General features: G+C 43.1%; 1 protein-coding gene across 10 annotated transcripts in view; it reads left to right on the top strand.

Moving 5' to 3' along the window:
- The window catches only part of Sh3kbp1 (SH3 domain containing kinase binding protein 1), a 317,007-nt gene that overhangs the window by 247,902 nt on the left and 51,307 nt on the right, over positions 1-17,798 (top strand). For 9 of the 10 annotated variants that reach the window (XM_041642315.1, XM_041642313.1, XM_041642317.1 and 6 more), the window contains 3 exons: positions 10,646-10,697; positions 13,935-14,015; positions 16,584-16,743. In XM_041642315.1, coding sequence (XP_041498249.1) covers positions 10,646-10,697; positions 13,935-14,015; positions 16,584-16,743 — 293 coding nt within the window. The remainder of the gene's footprint in view (positions 1-10,645; positions 10,698-13,934; positions 14,016-16,583; positions 16,744-17,798) is intronic. The other variant, XM_041642310.1, reaches the window with a different exon arrangement.

Genomic DNA, 17,798 nt, shown 5'->3' with positions numbered 1-17,798 from the left:
CAGCCTGCTAATTTCTACTATATTTGCGTATGTGTATACATATACTTAAATGCGTATTTCTAAACATCCAGGTTGTCTCTTTCTCTGTGGGGACTGGTTTGATGGCGATGCTGTTCAGATGACCCATTCTGTTTGCCTCACTCCTTGTGTATTGTTTCTCTGCTAAAGATGTAACACAAATGGTGAAAACTGGAAGTTCTTTACAGTATAAAGGTTCAGCTGTTTGATCTCATTTATTCGTCCTGTTCTTTACCTCGCAGCCCTTTCCTGAGGCATTTGTCTGACTTCTGCCAACCTTTTCTGGCATGGGGCCTCTTTGGGCCCAGGGAGGGTTCTGCTCTTGGATCAGGCTAAGCCTGGCTGTATTATTTACTTTTCTAGTTGTTGTAGTGAAGGATCTGACAAATGCATCTTCTGAAAGGAAGTGTTTGTTTTGGCTTACAGCTCAAGATTACAGGCCATCATAGTGGAAAATCATGGCAATGAAAGACTGGGACAGCTAGTCAAATTATAGCAAGTCAGGAACCAGAGGGGGAAACTCCCTAATAGACATGCCTAGAATTTTGTCTCCTAAATGATTCTAGATCTTGTCAAATTGACAATTTTTAACCATCACAGTGACTTTGTTATATCGCCAGAGCTAATATACAGGAAGGATAGCTACAGTGTTAGTAGATTGTCAAACTACCATTTAATGGTACATGTGCTGTTTAGAAGAATATGTATATTTGTTTTAAAAGCCAGCATCTCTAACAAACTCCCAGGTGATGTTGACACTTTGAGCATCAAGGTTCCAAAAATCCGGAGGAAGCAGAATTTAAATTCTCCAGAGCTCTGGTTCTAATACCTAGAGAGAATAACAGGTATAGAACATAACACATTCTCAACGTAAACATTCCAAGATTGTAAGCTATTAAAATATATTAAAAGTATGGCCTTGGGCTGGGCGGTGGTGGCTCATGCCTTTAATCCCAGTATTTGGGAGGCAGAGACAGGCAGATCTTAGTGAGTTCAAGGCCAGCCTGGTCTACAAAGCAAGTTCCAGGATAGCCAGGACTGTAACACAGAGAAACCCTGTCTCAAAAACAAAAACAAAACATAGAAAAAAGTATGGCCTTGAACTGAAAACTCATTTTATGATCTAATGGCATAATGTTGGGAGATGCCTCAAAGTGTGTCTAGTAGTGGGTAAATTGTCCTGTATATATTAACCATTCTAGCTGTTACAATTACTATCTGCAAGGGTGGGGGAAAACTAGCCACAAGTATGAAGTAATGCTAAACTCTGGTTCATTTTGCTTCAGCTGACCAAATCAACCCATTATGTTGATATCTTGATTAATTTCCCAAGGAATCCAAATGAGGCTAAGAATTTTGTTGAATAGCCATCTAAAAGATACCCAGTGATATGTAAAATACATTTATAGAAATAACCAAGCAAAGAATGACACAATCTTCATGTTGTGGTCCTCTGCCTTTAAATTCCTGGTCTTACTTTGCTGTGACCATGAATTCACACAATCTTCATGTTATTTCTCATATTTTTTCCTGGATCTGTTGCCTGACAACTATGTTTGATTTTTTAGTCATTCCCTTAGTATTTTGGAGAACTTTTTCCAGGGCTGGTCATGGTAGATAAATAAAGTAAGCAGTTTCTGCCCTTGTTGACTCAGAGCTGAGCAGAAAGGCTGGCATTCAAGGCTTTCTGAAGGATCCTCAGTATGCTGGGCCTGAGAGAGTGGGAAAAGGGCCATCCACATGGCTTGAGGCATACTTCTGGACTGGTCTTTGTGAGTCTGGAAAATCCTTGGTTGTGATTCTCCTCCTTTGGCCTTTCTGCTAGGTGTTGTTTTATTATGGTTCTGATTGAGACAGTATGATTTACTTGGAAAAAGAAAACTGGAAGATCAAATTGCAGGTAATTGCCATGAAACATGATTTTTTGGAAGTTGCCACAGACTTCGCATCCACGGCTGAACCAACCATGGACTGAAAATGGTTTTGTAAAAATGTGTCTGTGTTGAACACACAGATACTTAAAAATTATTCCCTGACAATACAGTGGCAGCTACTTATAAGTAATCTAAAGGTGATTTTGTGCAAACGGGAGGAAAGACTCAGGTTGTGTGCAAGCCGTATACCATTATATAAAGGATTTGATCATAGTATCAGTGAGTTTTGATGTCCATAGGGGATCATGTCACAAATCAATCACAGATTCCAAGAGGTTACTGTGTATTTACATCATGGAAAGACTAAATCTACCTAATCAACATATGCCTTCCTTCATATAGTTGTCATTTTTATGGTGACGGGGGCATGATTTCGAAGTCTGGGGTAAACACTAGACCATTTTTCAAATGAATGGGCAAACCCCAGAGTTACCTCCGTTGTGGCCCTCTGCCTTTAAATTCCTGGTCTTATTTTGCTGTGGCCACGAATTCACTCATGCAAGAATGTACTGTTTTAGAAGCTCTTTGTTATATAAGGCATCAAGAGAAGTACTTCTTCAGGAAAGTGAAGTTGTTAGTACCGAGGGGACATGGTGTGGCTTATTTGTTGGGACATGCATATTTTGTGGAGCCCCATGGGCATCTCTGCAACCCCAGACAGGCAGCCATCATTTCTTTTTGAAACTTCATCCTTATGAAGTAGAAAGCTCAATTTTAGGGAAACAATGGTCATACCTATCAAATATAGTCATGCCTAGCTGAGAAGTGCTTGTCTAATTTAGGTTTTTGAAGTTTCCATTAGAGCTTCCCCTTTCATCCTGCTGGCCTTTATTGCTTTGAATCTATTGCTATGCCAGGCTTTATTGCTATACCTAGAATTTTGGTGAGTCAGTGACAATGTGGTGGAGCCAGGAGCTGCCATTTGCCGAGGTGACAGTATGACAATGATCAGAATCATTAACATGAAGACACTGTGTGGGCGATGGCGTCTGAAACATTCTGCTACCAGTCTCGGCAGATGTCATCTTGTCTTGCCAGTGATCGGGGTTGCAGTCATTCACCCAGAAAAGAGGGCAGTCTGCAATGATCATAATAGACAGAAGCAAATGGCATTTCTTCCACAGCAAGCTTCTTGACTCAGCAGGCATCACCCGAGCATGCTGGTGAGACTGGCATATTTTCTGCCAGGAAATGGACTCAGGAGAGTAACCATCAGACCTTTTGTAATTCCTGGTGGACTTTCTTCCTGAGACGGCTCAGTGGATTCTCTCTCCAGTATGACAAATGCTCTGTGGCTTTTCCTCAAGGTTTTCCAGGGGCGAGTTCTCATTGATCTTGTGGTGCATATTTTAAAGCAATTATGTAAGCTATTTATGAGAGAGCCTAGATTCAGTCACTGCTTATTTTGAGCCTTGGCAGTACAATTGCACATCAGAATGGAAAGATGAAATATTCGGAGAGCTCTACTAAAGCAAGGCACATGTGCTACCATTTTTGGCCAGGTGTAACAGGGAAAAAGGGCTGGTGTTGAGACTAGCAGGAACAGTGTCTTGATGCCATTAGAAAGAGGTAACCATTAGAATAAGTCTTTGGAAAGATAATGCTTTCGAATGGTAGTGATTCAGGAATGTCCCAGGCTGTGAACCTCCTAAGAGGAGCAGGCAGATCACCAGAAGCTACATGACACCCCAGTGCATGTCTGCTGAATGGGCCCTTTGAAGTTGGTACCATTGTACCAAATCAGACACCTCTAAGAAAGACTCCCCTTGGGGTCTTGGAGGAACACCACAGTGTTCCTTAGGGGGAACACTCGCCTCTCAGTCACAAGGCCTCAGAAAACTGCCCTGAAGATGTCTGTCTCTGCCACTGTGATTCGGGCTCACTTTTCCTACTTCCAGACTTACGCATGCAGCAGGCTGCCAGCTTACTAATTGCAATAGGAACTGAGAGATGTTATCCAGTTTTGAAGATAAGGGTCTGCCTACCCCGGGCATTTGCCCCCAACCCTGTGGGTCTAAGTACTTAGGGCCTAGGTTACATAAAATCTCCAGATTTATCTGGGAAGGCAAAGAGCCCATGTGAGAAGAGTTAGCTCTTGTTAGAAAAAGCCTGGCAGGTATGGCTTGAGGCCCTCTCCACACATGGAAGGAGAAGGCTTGCCAAGGGAGCCATATGCTGAGTTCAGCTAAACCCAGACAGTTGTTGCAAGAGTATTGTCCTGTTGGCTTTGGCAGCTCTTTTTTTTTTTTTTTTTTTTTTTTTTTTGTCATGTTCACCACTGACCAGGGCCCGGGATTGCAGTTAATTGGCAGAGTGCTTGCCAAGAACCGAGAGTCCTAGATTTGATCCCTGACACTGCATAGTCAGGGTGTGGTGCTGCACACCTTTGTTGCAATACGGAGCGGCGGGCTGTGTCCCGCCACCCGGCTAGCTTTACCCGAAATAATTACACGGAAACTGTATTCTTTTAAACACTGCCTGACCCATTAGTTTCAGTTTCTTATTGGCTAGCTTTTACATATTGATCTAACCCATTTCTATTAATCTGTGTAGCCCACGAGCTGGCTTACCAGGAATGATCTTAACCTGCGTCTGTCTGGAGTGGGAGAATCATGGCGACTCCCTGACTCAGCTTCTTTCTCCCAGCATTCCATTCTGTTTACTCCGCCTACCTAAGGGTTGGCCTATCAAATGGGTCTAGGCAGTTTCTTTATTAATAAGAAATCACTCCCACATCACACCTTTGTGTTCAGCTAGGGTTTCTATTGCTGTGAAGAGGCAACACTTAATTGGGGAAAGTGTTGGAGGTGGAGGCTTACAATTCAGAGGTTCATTCCAGTATCATCATGACAGGGGGCATGGTGGCATGCAAGCAGACAGGGTGCTGGCCAACAGGAAGTTGACTGGAATACTGGGTGGTATCTCAAGCATAGGAAACCTCAAAGCCCGCCCCCACAGTAACACACTTCCTCCAACAAGGCCATACCTACTTCATCAAAGCCATACCTCCTAATAGTGCCACTTCCAATTAGCTTATGGGGGCCAATACCATTCAAACCACCACACCTGCAATCCCAGCACTTAGTAGGTAGAGGCAGGAGGAACAGAAGTTCATCTGTGGCTATATATTGACCTTGAACTCAAGTCTAGGATACGTGAAACCCTGTCTCCAAAAACAAAACAAAACAACAACAACAAAAAAAAAACAAGTCAGGCATCCTTCACATGCCTAACTCCAACTCAGAGTTTGACAGAGTCAAGGGTTTGCTGACTTCTAACCTATACAAGGAAACAAGAGACTCCACCTCAAAGGAATAGGCGGATAATGGTGGCAGCAGGCACCCAATGCCCTCTTCTGACCTCTATGGGAATATACAGGTGTTTGTGCATGCACTCACACACGGGTGGCAGAGAACATGAATGAATGAATAGATTTTTTCAAATAACTGCCGACCGTGGAGAGGTCCTTCCTCTTCACACCTCTCTCCAGGCCCACTGCCATCTGATCGCTTGATTTCCCGCTAGCTCGGATAGAATGCTGTGCCTATTGAGCCTCACAGATTTATTCTAGATCAGGCAATTTTGCAGATTCAAACTTTTATCCAAAAGGAGTTCCCGTGATGCTTCATCTGCCACAAATGAGTTCTGCAGCATCAATTCTGACTACTTTCTCTTTTCCAGGTTCTTAGTCATCCCAGTTTATAAATTTGTTCTTACCCAGTACTTTTTCATCCCTAGGCATGTCCATTAGCCCTCAGATATCTCCTATAATTTTTTCTAAGTTCTAAATGTGATCAGTAAATTACAAAAGAAATAAATATATGCCTCCAAATAAGCAGTTTGGGGAAGATAAGCTACTCACAACATATCTATCTTGAATATTTAGTTTTTCTGGGTGGTCTCATACACAAGAATTGGGCTTATCAAGCCATTTATGCCACCCAAGTTTGGCCTCTTGGTATAGCCTCAGTGGGGTTTCCCCAGACCACCCAGATGGTGTCACCTCTTCCTTTCCTGGCAGTATTTACAGCCTGTGCTCTCCCAGTGAACATCTCATTTGTCATATCCTCATCTGTAGGGCTAATCTTCCATTGCCCATTTGGAATTTCTTTGAGCTGACATCCCAAGCTTCTCCTTCATCGGGACTATAGTATATACAGTATAAAAGTGGTAAAAAGAATCTCTTTGCCCTTTGGTCTTATGGTGTCAAATGTGCCTGCTTTTTCTTCTGCCCATCCTTTCCTGTTGACTGATCCATCTTGTACTAGTATAAAAGAAAAGGAAGACTAGAGGGAGAGATGCATGCAGCTGGGCTTCTGTCATATTCCACTTCCCAGACAGAGGGATGCCCAGGTCCTTCCACTGAAAATGGGATCTGAGCATATAATTAAACTGTTACTTGCAGGGTGGGCGGGATGGAATGAAGCTGAGACAGCCTATTGGGAGGAAACTCTATGCCGGAGCCTAGATGACCACCTAGTTGGCCATCCACTTGGATTGATGCAGTCACACTACAGACGCAGACAGTGAGGCTAGAGACTGAGGTAGGAAACCAAGAGCCTCTCTCAAGAGCAGGTTACACAAGGGTGCCCTGGGCTCTTCTGTGCAGGTGACAGGGCAGGAAGTTGTTTGGACTCTGGAAGGTGCAGATGAGTAAGTACAAGCATTATCATCACTCAGATCATTGCTCCAGCTCCTCGCTGTCAAAGTGTAATGATGAGTCCTCCAGATGTGATAGTGATGGCAGGGCAGAGCCTCCCGTATTCCTCTAGAACTATGATGGGCTCCCTGGTCTGAAAAGGTCCATTCATGTCCCCTCCAGTCTCTGAGCTTAGCTTGATGCATGGAAGGATTTTCCAAGGTCCAAATTTGCTTTAAAAAATCAAGCTAAGATTTGTTTATCTAGTCCCCTAACCAAGCCTTGCCACTTCATTTGGATTCAAATAGGACTTAGGCCTCTCCAGACTCATGTTGGAGCTTGGTAGACTGTGTAGCAGCGTTGAGAGGGCTGGGATCTTTAAGGAGGACTTAGGGACTGGGAAGGTTGCTCAGTGGTAGAGTGCTTACTTAGCATGTATAAAGTGCTAAGTTCAATTTCCACTACCCAGAATAAAGCAAAAAAGAGATAGGTCATGGAGTTATCACCTTCACCAATATATAATTCCAATATGTCCTTAAAGAGACCTGGTTAATTCTCTTGAGACTGAATTAGTTTTTATGAAAGTAGGTTGCAATCCTGGCACCACACTTTGGTTTCTCTTGCGCATGTGCTGCTTCTGCCTGTACTGGCTACCCTTTCCACCTTCTGCCAGGAGCTGAAGTATTGCAAAACCCTCATTATAAGCCAATCAGAAGCTAACACCACATTCTTGGACTTCCAAAATGAAGACCCCCACATAAAGCTGTTTCCCTTATAAATTACTCAGACTCAGGTGTTTTATTATGGTAACATCAGATAGGCTAAGGCATTTCCTTATATGTAACCAACCCTCAGGGTCTAGCCTCAGGTTATTTTTAACAAAGCCACTCTGTGTCTGTTTATCTCCATTTCTTTGAGTAGCATCTCGTTTGCTAGAGATTTGCTGCTCTGTCTTTTCCGTTCTCATCACCATTTTTGCTGTATGAAGATTTAAATGTAGGCCCATGTACTTGAGCTTTGGGAAGGTGATCTGGAGCTATATGGGTCTTGAAAGAGAACAAGGAGGAGTCTATGGGAGGGCTTGGAGGGAGGAAAGGAAAGGGAGAATGATGTAATTATAATCTGTTAAATTTAGCAAAACCATAGAAAGTTGTCAGTCCAAAGGGGTGGGGATCTAAACTCCCTCTGCTGGCCAGTGACTCTCCAATCTGCCGCCTACAGGACAGATATCTCATAGCTCACAAACTATCCCTTCCTTTTAAAAGTGTGTCCTAATTGCCTCTTCAGTGGCCACGACTGCATAAATGCATACTTCTGTCTCCTCCCATTGTCACTCACAGGCAGACTTGCTGGGACCACTTTTCACACAGTCTGTTTCTGCAGCATTTCCTCTCTCTCCGCCTTTCTCCTCTCCTTTTATTCTTCGGCCCATTTTTGCCGTGTCGCAATTCATGTATCTCCTACATGCCAAATGTTAGACAACATTAACGTTTTGTCTTGTTCTGTCTTTCACATTGCCCAGTAATCAGAAAGTATGAGCATTTATAGTTGTCTCCCCCGCCCCCACATAGTTTGAGGTATGGTCTCCGGAATAACAGCTTCTACTAGGGAGGCTTATGTGTGGTTGTTTATAGGATATTTTAAAGTAGGACCAGAGAGATGGCCCAGCTGGTAAAGGTGCTTGCCACCAAGCCTGACAACCTGAGTTTGACCCCCCAGGACCCCCACACACAGTAGAAGGAGAGAACCAACTCTCACGAGCTGTCCTCTGATCTTTACACACGTGCCGTGACGTGTGTGCAAGCTCATGGGTTTTTTAAAAAAATAAAAATAAAAGAATATTTCAAAGCAACAAGGCACGAGAAAGACGTCCTGGAGGAGGCATTGTTGGGACTTGGCTGGGAAGAATTAGGCCATAGGGTGTTGGCGGTTTCATGAATAAGCAGTAACCCTAATCCTGGGGTAAAGGAGGTTAAATGGCAAGCTTTCAGCAGTAACTTCATTAGATAAACACACATCTGTTCCCAGTCTACTTTATACCACGCCAGAGAAGGAAGGAAAAGGAGAGAGTAAATAGAGCACTGGAAAAAGCTGACAAAGAGCAAAGAATATTGGGAGACCCTGAGCCACAAACACACCCGCTCCATGCAGGGCATGTCCGGGAGGGAAGGAGGCCCTGAGAGCAGCTTGGGTTTTCACAGCAAAGTTGATGTGTCTGTTCTTACACATACGGTGCAGGGAAACATCAAGGAGGAAACACACATGGGCATGCACACACATGATCCTGCTAGTCAAAGGTCACTATTGTAGCCATACCTCTTTCCAGTCTTTCTGCTTTTCTGCGTCACAGCCTAGCTGAGCTCATACTGTAGCTGCAATCTGATAACCATTTCCTTCTCCCATCTGCCCGCCGTACAGTTGCCTGCACTTTGATGAGTTCCGTGTGTGTGTGTTCTGATGCCTGCCTGATGCTTGCTCTGCCTCATGGCTGCTCTCCAGCACTGGGCCTTCACAGTAGTTCAGAGCACGCTGTGGATCAAACAGCCCTGGGCTTGACTCCCAGTCCCCTCTACCCCATTTAATTGCTTGGTGACCTTGGGAAATGACTTTCTCTCAATTATTTCAACAGCAGCATGGGCATATTGATATCACTTCCTGCTAGAATTGCTACATGAGTTACCCAAGTCAAAGATTACTAACTCTTCTTGCAAAACCACCTCCTCCCAAGAGGAAGAGAATATTAATGGCCATTTACTGATGGGAAAGAAGAGCTATGTGAGGTTGCTTCTCATTGTCCTTGGCTAATAATAGACATTTGTACTGCAGATTTCAGAACCTTTCTCTTACCCTGCTTACTCTGCTATAGCTTTTACTCGGGGGAATTTGTTGGAATTGGCAGGTAATGAAGAAATGGGATGAAAATCTATTGAATCCAGAGTCTGCATGCTATGATGTCCCCACCCCCACCCCTAAGTTCCTTGTGTGTCCAGTATTCTCTGGATTTTCTTTCAAACAAATTCTTTCTATATCCCATTGCTGTGTCAGTGAAAGGTAAGTCAGAGGGGAAGCTGAGCATCTGCTTTTCGTGATCCCTGTGGTAATGTCACACCAGTACACTTTCAGAAACCAGCAGATACTCTGTGCAGTTTTCTTAGAACCACAAATGTGTGGTACCTGAGAGGGTGAGGACTGTCAACACTGATGTGATGCACAACCTTCTCCAGTTTTTCCCCAGTGCTGTCCTACTGGATGCTTCTCCCCTTGCCCTTAACATCACTGCACAAGATGGTGCTGGCTGTGTTCTCCAACCCCTGAAATGTTTGATAAGTCCATCTTTGCCTATCTCCCTCCTACAGTCAATCTTGGGTGGCAAGGAAAAGTCCACAAACACCAGTTCAGGGATGAATGCTGTTGATTGCACGGCTGCTTCCATCACCTACAGAGTAACCGTGGGTAACAGAAATAGTGAGCTAATTCGAAAAGCCCCATATCCATTCCAGTTTATCACACGGTAGGGCATAACTGCTATGTGGGGGATCTCATAAAGACCTGTCTAGCCTCAGCATAGAAAGAGGCAGAAAGTGGAGAACTTGCCAGGCTTTAGTGTACTCTTGGTTTGCATTTAGTTGACGGGCCCACACATTCTACCAGGTCTGATCTTGAGTCTTCATGGCGACTCTTACTGACCTACTCAGTTATTCAGCTGATTAAATCTTAATTGCAAATGTGGTTTCAGTGCAGGGACACCATTGTGCTTGCTGGTTTCAGGTCATTTTTGCTGAGCTGAGGTTTTCCAGATGGCTGATGGAAATTTAGAAAGGGGGAAATGGCATTTCATTTGTTGGTCTGAGTTGTGTTTTGCTTACTGAATTTACTTTAGTGTCTATTTAGAGGTGCCAAACAAAAGCTTGTGTCCCCAGAGAGACTTGCTTAAGTTTTTGGAGAGGTTCTCTAAATTGTCCACACTGCACATAAAAAACCATTGTCTGTGGTCCGTCTGGGATACTACAGCTTGCCAACAATCTCATGTATAATTTTGATTGATTTTTTTCAGAGACCCAAGAAGCCACCACCTCCGTCCGCTCCTGTCATCAAACAAGGAGCAGGTAATGTACCTTTCAGGTCCCTCACGCAAAATGTTCATCTTTCTTTTGCATAAATTCAAATTTTCTTTGTTACAAGTTCAAGATTCTTCGACTCACAGACTGCTAGCCTGGGGGATGTGATTTGGTCTCAGCAGGCAGGTTTCAAATGAGTTGCTGTTTTTCCTAGAAGCGAACAAACAAAAGAATCCGCATCACTAAACGTGTCTCTGGCCAGAAATTACTTTAAAATGAACTGCGTCTGTTTTCAACGATCTGTTTTTGAGGAGCAAAGAACTGGTTATTGTCCTTAATGAGGGTCAGCATAGGGAAGATTGCTTCCCGTGGAATCGCATCATTGTAGACGTACAGTTGCTGGGTTTTTACTGTCTGTCCTATGTGGTTAGCCAAAATTTGCACTTACTTCACTTCCCCCAACAAGAAGCTGTTTTTCTAGCCATAGATATTTTCCCTCTCAATTCTTTTCTAGTCTTGAAAAAAAAATTCCAGTTTACTCATTCTACGTAGCTTAAATATTAATGTTGAATCATATAGGAAGAAGTGATGTCATTAAACATTCAATAACTCACTGCACAGTGGCTTCTCATACATAAAGATGATTCATGCTTCCCACTGGAACTCTTCTTTATTAACAGTCACAGTTAATTGTGGGGAGAAATTCCTTTGTGGATGACTCTTTAAGTAGTTTTAAAACAAACTGAAGACAGAAAGGGACAAGGGGAGATATAAATACAATCAAAACACATGGCATGCATGTATGAAAGTGTCACAAGGAAGCCCATTATATTAGGCAATGAATACAAGCTCATATATGTGTGTATGTACATATTAATTTTAGCAAGAAACAACTAAAACAAAATTAAGGCTGTTTTTAATTTTTTAAAAAGCCTGCAATTATGATATATCTTATAGCATATAATATATGAATAGATGTAAATTGCTAGATTTTATTTTTTCATACATTTATTAAGAAGTGTTTTGTTTTGTAAAGAAAGGGCCTCTCACCCTAGCCCTGGGTGACCTGAAACTCACATGAAGTTCATTCAGGCTGACTTCCAACTAAAAAGTGATTTTTCTAAAAAAGTATTTGTTGAGGGTACCACCAATTTGGAGGGAAAAATCGACTTAAGGCTAAACTTCTTTCCAATTTATTTTTATCTAATTGAGAATTACAGATATTGACCCCTAGAATTGGGTGTTAATTGTATCTCTCATTCCACCCCATTCCCCCCGACATTGAACAGTTTCATTTTGCCCCCTAGTGGTTCTGACTACATAAATATTTGGTTTGCTAAGTTTAAAACAGACCGGTTACATATTTTGCCCTGAAGATCCTTTTTCCTCGAGGCCTTCGTGATCAAGTGGAGCCCAAGGCATTGAACTGAGCAGTTTGAGGCTTGGGCAGCCTAGAATAGAGAAAATAGGACCAGATTCTTGGAGATAGTAGAATCGTCGTTAGAAATGAGACTGTATGGTAGCATGGTAGAGAAATTCTTTTTGAAATAATTTTATCAGCATTGGTGATGAATTTCTGCTAGGTAACACTTCATCTTCCTTCTCTTTTCTGCGGAAGTAGCTTGATAATCGCTTTGTAATGCAGAAATACATAGACATTCATATTTCCATCATCATCACCTTTCTTTTACCAAAAGAGCCCAATTATGTAAATGACATAGATCCGAAACAGTGTTTAATATAGAGTAAGACATTACAGGGAGTCACATGGAGTATATGTTCAATGCAATGTTAATTTTTTAACCCCTTGAGGCCTCATAATTCTGATTTCAATACCTAAGACCCATCCATTGGGCCAGCCAGGCAGAGTATCAGGTACTCTTCCAAGTCTGTCACAAGAGTACTTTGGATGGTTTTGTGCTTTAACTAGCTCCTGGTGCTCTTATATGCCTGAAGGCAGGTGAGGGAATAGTGGCAGGCCGCAAGAGTAAAGAAGAAATGTAAAGTGATATATTGGGAAACATGTAATACTTGAAGAATTCACACAGAGAGAAAGAATTCAGGGAAAACCACTGTAACACAACTGCATGTTCCTCAAAATTATGTTCTAGATACTATTGCTCTGTGACAAACCACTCCAAATTTAGTGGCATAAAATAGCAAATCTTTATAGAGCCATAGATTCTGTGGGCGAAGAATGTGAACAGAGCATGACCAAAATGGTTAGTTTCTACTCCATCCAGCCTGAGACAGTGGCTGGGAAAACTGAACTAGTAGAGGCTGGAATATCCACCTGAAAGATGGCTGCTTCGCACACACGTGTTGCTCGGGAGACCGGGCTTGGCTGGGGCTGCAGGCCAGGGGCGTATGCATGGCTTCTCCAGGGTAGTTGACCTCTCTATACATGGATGTCCACTATTCCAACCAATAAAGTGTAAGCTAGATGGCCTCATATAACTTAGCCTTGGAAATAGCATGGAATTAGTTCAACTATTGCTCAAAGCATCCACAAGGCTGCCCCCATTCTGGCTAAGGGAATATAGACTTCACCTTATGTTGCAAGGTCTATCAAACAATTCTAGGCCATATTTTTAGTCTATTACAAAATGCAGTCCTTGAAACCTGTTCTTGTTATGATTTCCTATTTATGTGTTTTAATGAGTAAATTATTTCTACACATTCTGCATGCCTACTCCATTATATCTTTTGACTTTTAATGTTCAAAGAAACAAAGTGTAGACATTTAGAAAAGATTAATGATGTTTTATTAATGAAATACTTACAGTTATGCAAACTTTATTTATTCATTTATTTGGGTTTTTTTTGAGACAGGGTTTCTCTGTGTAACAGTTCTAGCTGTCTTGGAACTCGCTTTGTACCCCAGACTAGTGTCCAATGTATAAGAGAGATGCCTGCCTCTGCCTCCCAAGTGCTAGAATTAAAAGCATGCCCCACAATGCCTGACTTGCAAATTTTTTTAAGACAGTCTTACTATATATCTGTAGTTGGCCTTCAACTTGTAGTGATCACTTGTAGTTATCTTGCCTCCAGAGTGCCAGGTTTATAGGCACACACCACCACATGTGACTATGCAAGCCAGTTTCATGACATAATGTGGAAATGAGTTCTGCTATGTTTCTGAGCAACTAATATCTGTATATCACAAGCAACCATCTCAGGGACGAAAATCTATTGCCTATGCTGTACTTGATAAATATTTAAATGTAATTATGTCAACTACATAGAGAAAACATTTTCTGATTGCAATTAGCTTTTCCCTTCTAGGTACCACAGAGAGAAAACATGAAATTAAAAAGATACCCCCTGAAAGACCAGAGACACTTCCAAACAGAACAGAAGAGAAAGGTATGAGATCAATTCTTCATTGGCATGTGTAGAACAATAAGCAATGAAGCTGTCTGTCACAGCTCTAGTTCTGATAACCCGCCCACACAATTTGCTTTCTCTTTGGAATATGGTGATTACTGGTTTGTTTGGATTGCTTCCAAATATATCATTTTGAGGGAAATATAACTGAGCAATGTGGCACTTTATAGGACAGAATTGCTCTTCAAATCAAAACCAACCAGCTCAGGGCTCTTCCGTGATGTGTCTACCATTGCCACCTTCCCTGTGCCCCAAACTTGGTTATTTTTAAGTTCATCAAGAGCCCTGCATATATCTGATGTTCTTCATCTAGTCCTTCCACCTTTTTCAATGTCTTTGGGGGCACTGATAAATTGCACCATTGATATGTTGTCTTGGCTTGCTGAAATTCCCATCCAGACAGATAAAAGCCCTCTCTTTGGTCACTGCTGGGCCCTTGACTCTGGCTAATAGCATTACAGACACATGTTCCTGGTCAAGAATATTGGAGGGGAGCCGGGCGGTGGTGGCGCAGGCCTTTAATCCCAGCACTCGGGAGGCAGAGGCAGGCGGATCTCTGTGAGTTCGAGGCCAGCCTGGTCTACAAGAGCTAGTTCCAGGACAGGAACCAAAAAGCTACGGAGAAACCCTGTCTCGAAAAAATTTTAAAAAAAAGAATATTGGAGGGGAGTCGGGGTAAACAACTCAGTTTCAGAGTCTCCAGAGAAAGTTCAGAAATTCCATTGGCAGAGAAGTCTCTTAAAACCTTATGCAGTCAGGTTTATAAATGTGTTTGATTCCCATCATCCGGGGTATCTTTTCCAAAGAAATCTGCATGCCATGGAAGGGTTCCTAGTCCTAGGTTCCCAACTTTTGATTAATCACACATTTTTATGGGAAAGTGCTATATTATTATGAACAGGAAGCCAAGCAAGTTCCATTTTAAAAAGCAGTTATTTTGAAGTCACAAGAGAAATGCTGTATTAATGAATATAATTATCTGGAGGTGCTCCTCGGTGGCCTCATGAAATTTTATTGTGGAATTTAATATTTCACATCAGCTTGCTGAAAGTTTTGCCAACATTGTAAGCTATTAAGGCTCTATGCCTCTTTCTTTCTTGCTAATCAGGTAAAATCTGAGTCATTAGAACCTCATTGTGAAGGCCAAGTCTGTGTTAGAAATCAATGGAAAAAATTGCTATTCAGTGTATGCCCTATCAACAGCTCTTGGCTAAAAGCATGTGTTGTGAACTAACTAAACACTACCCCCTGTCCTCATGGGAGACTCTACTCCCTGCATCCTAGCTGGGCTCTGGGATGAGGATACTTCCTCCCTTGTCCCATGCCGACTAACTTATAGATGGATGTGTGAGCAGCCATTCTCCTTGTCTGACCATGTAACCACACAGCCCCCACTCTTCCTCTCACAGAGTCTTTATCCTATGCCACAGAGTCAGGGAGGCAGAAGTCCTAGCCAGAAGCAATAGGACCTTTAGGGAACCAGTGTCTGAGTCTTAGCATCCCTGTGATGCCACCAAGATCCATACCATCCCACAAGTCACGGCATTCCTGTCCTGATTCTGTTCCTGTTGCAAGCCAGGGAGTTACCCCTCCTTACCATTTAGCTTAGCCCCTCCTTTTCTGGCCCTAGTGTACCAGAAAGTTCTTATCACTTCTGGTTGGGTGTGTTTTCCTTTAGAAAATCAGAGAAGGCAAGCCAGTGGTGCCTGCGTAGGACCTAAGGAGGTACCTAAAGTTATTGCCACTTATTCTGAGCTCCCAAACAATGTTTCATGTCTGTGCTTGCCAGTGAGACACTGGTGTTCTTAGGGATTGCATACAAATAAATACAGGAATTTTACCTGTCCTTCCATAGGCCTTACACACAGAAGTTCAGTCTTCATCAGTAAGGTTATAGGTTCTTGCTTTTTGCATTATACACAAGGATACACAAGGCAAGGCTAGTTGGAGGATGGGAAAATTGAAGCTGTCATTGTACACCACTCAGTTGGCCTACTTACTGGATCTGGATTTGAACTCACTCTGATAGTTCCTTGACTCCAAAAGTGGAGTCTAAAATCTGAGAAGACCCCCTTCTAAGTTCAAAATCTGCACAAAGGTCCCTGAGCAAGCTAGTCTCTGAATAGTTTCCTCCCTTATTGGCTGATGATCTTAGCGTTTAATCAGGCTCATTTTTTCTGTGCACCCAGCAAAAGATTGTGTGGGCCATATGGTAAACCCATCCGCTAGCTATTGAGCATCACTTGGATACCAGCCCTGCACAGGCTCTTAGGGAAATGTTTGAGCCAGGCTTTAAAGGGTGAGTAGGAGCTGGCTTAGGGTCAGTGGCTGAAGGACTAGCACCAGCAAGAGCGCAGGAAGAGGGGGGCAGGGAATTCTGGTTTTTCCTACATTGACTATGAGTAAATGGTACTCTTTGCTATCAGAAATGGTATCGCTGTGCTTTCTTGTTGAAGAAGGGAATAAGCAGTCTGCATCCCAATGTTGCCACTGACATGAAGTCTATTTGTTTTCTTCATGCTTGCTTCATCAAACAATGACTTAAAGAAAGACCAGAGAGAGAGCCAAAACTGGATTTACAGAAGCCTTCTGTTCCTGCCATCCCACCGAAAAAGCCTCGGCCACCTAAGACCAATTCTCTGAACAGACCTGGTGCATTGCCCCCAAGAAGACCCGAGCGACCAGTGGGCCCACTGACGCACACCAGGTACTGCCATACTGCCATGCTCTCACCAAGGCGGGTAGGCATGGGATGAACGCAGGGAGCAGGGAAGAAACGGGAATCAAGCTTTGTTTAAAGATTCCAGCCACTTCTTTCCGGCGAGGACGTGCTTGCAAGGTGTTGGGGAACACAGTGTGGGCTTTGGGCTCAGTAGGTGGGAGCTGGGGGCATATCATGTAGATGCTGCTCATAGCTGGGCATTTTCCTGGCATTTGTTAGGACAGGCCAACTGCCTTGCAGGCTGGAGATGCAGGTGGTACACTCTCCTTCCCCTAGGTAACTGGCCTTTGTACACCTCACTGAAGTTATGTCTCCTAACCCTCTACCTATTCTGTGGTCCCTCAGGCTGTGCCCTGGGCTCTCTCTACTCGTCATTACACAACTTGATGTGGAACACATGACAGATTTCCTGGGGTATGTGTCTCTGAGCTCTAAGACCCTCAGAGACATGCCTACGATCACTGGCAAGTTTGTCACGTGGCTGGCTAGCAGAGACATGTGTGTTAGTAATATGAAATCAGAGTCGGTACCGTGCATCCCAGAACCGCATAGACAAGAGACTCTTGAATTCTCTCCACTGGTTCTTACCTAGAACTTTCTACTATTGCATCCATGCATAATCCACGCTGGTGTAGTACATCAGAGCGAGTTGGTGGCCTTCAGATCCTCATCTGTCTCTGCCAACACACTGAAGTCTGTTCTTGTTAGCTGTTTGCATGGTAAGCACAGTGTGCCGCTCTCTGAGTTGCTGTGTTGAAAGCAGGCAGGCAGTCCTTCAGGCTTGAATCTTAGCCCACCTCATAGGCTGCTTTGTGAGTTGCTGTCTTTCTAACCTACTTTTCACTATCTGTAAATTGAGGGTGATACTGAAATTCGCCTAGATATAATATTCAGCTATATAGCACATGCTGAGAAAGTAACAGTATTTTCCTTGTCAACTATTAAGCCGTGTAAACTGCAGTAAGACAATAGTGTTTACTTACATTTTAAAAAATTGTGGTAGAGCCCACATAACATGCAGTTTAACATCTTAACCATTT

The sequence above is a fragment of the Microtus oregoni genome, unplaced genomic scaffold (genome assembly GCF_018167655.1).
Source record: "Microtus oregoni isolate MIOR12 unplaced genomic scaffold, Mior012 000074F_000, whole genome shotgun sequence".
In the NCBI taxonomy this organism is placed as follows: Eukaryota; Metazoa; Chordata; class Mammalia; order Rodentia; family Cricetidae; genus Microtus; species Microtus oregoni.
The sequence above is the reverse complement of the archived record's forward strand: the minus strand, read 5'-3'. Positions and strand labels throughout refer to the sequence as shown.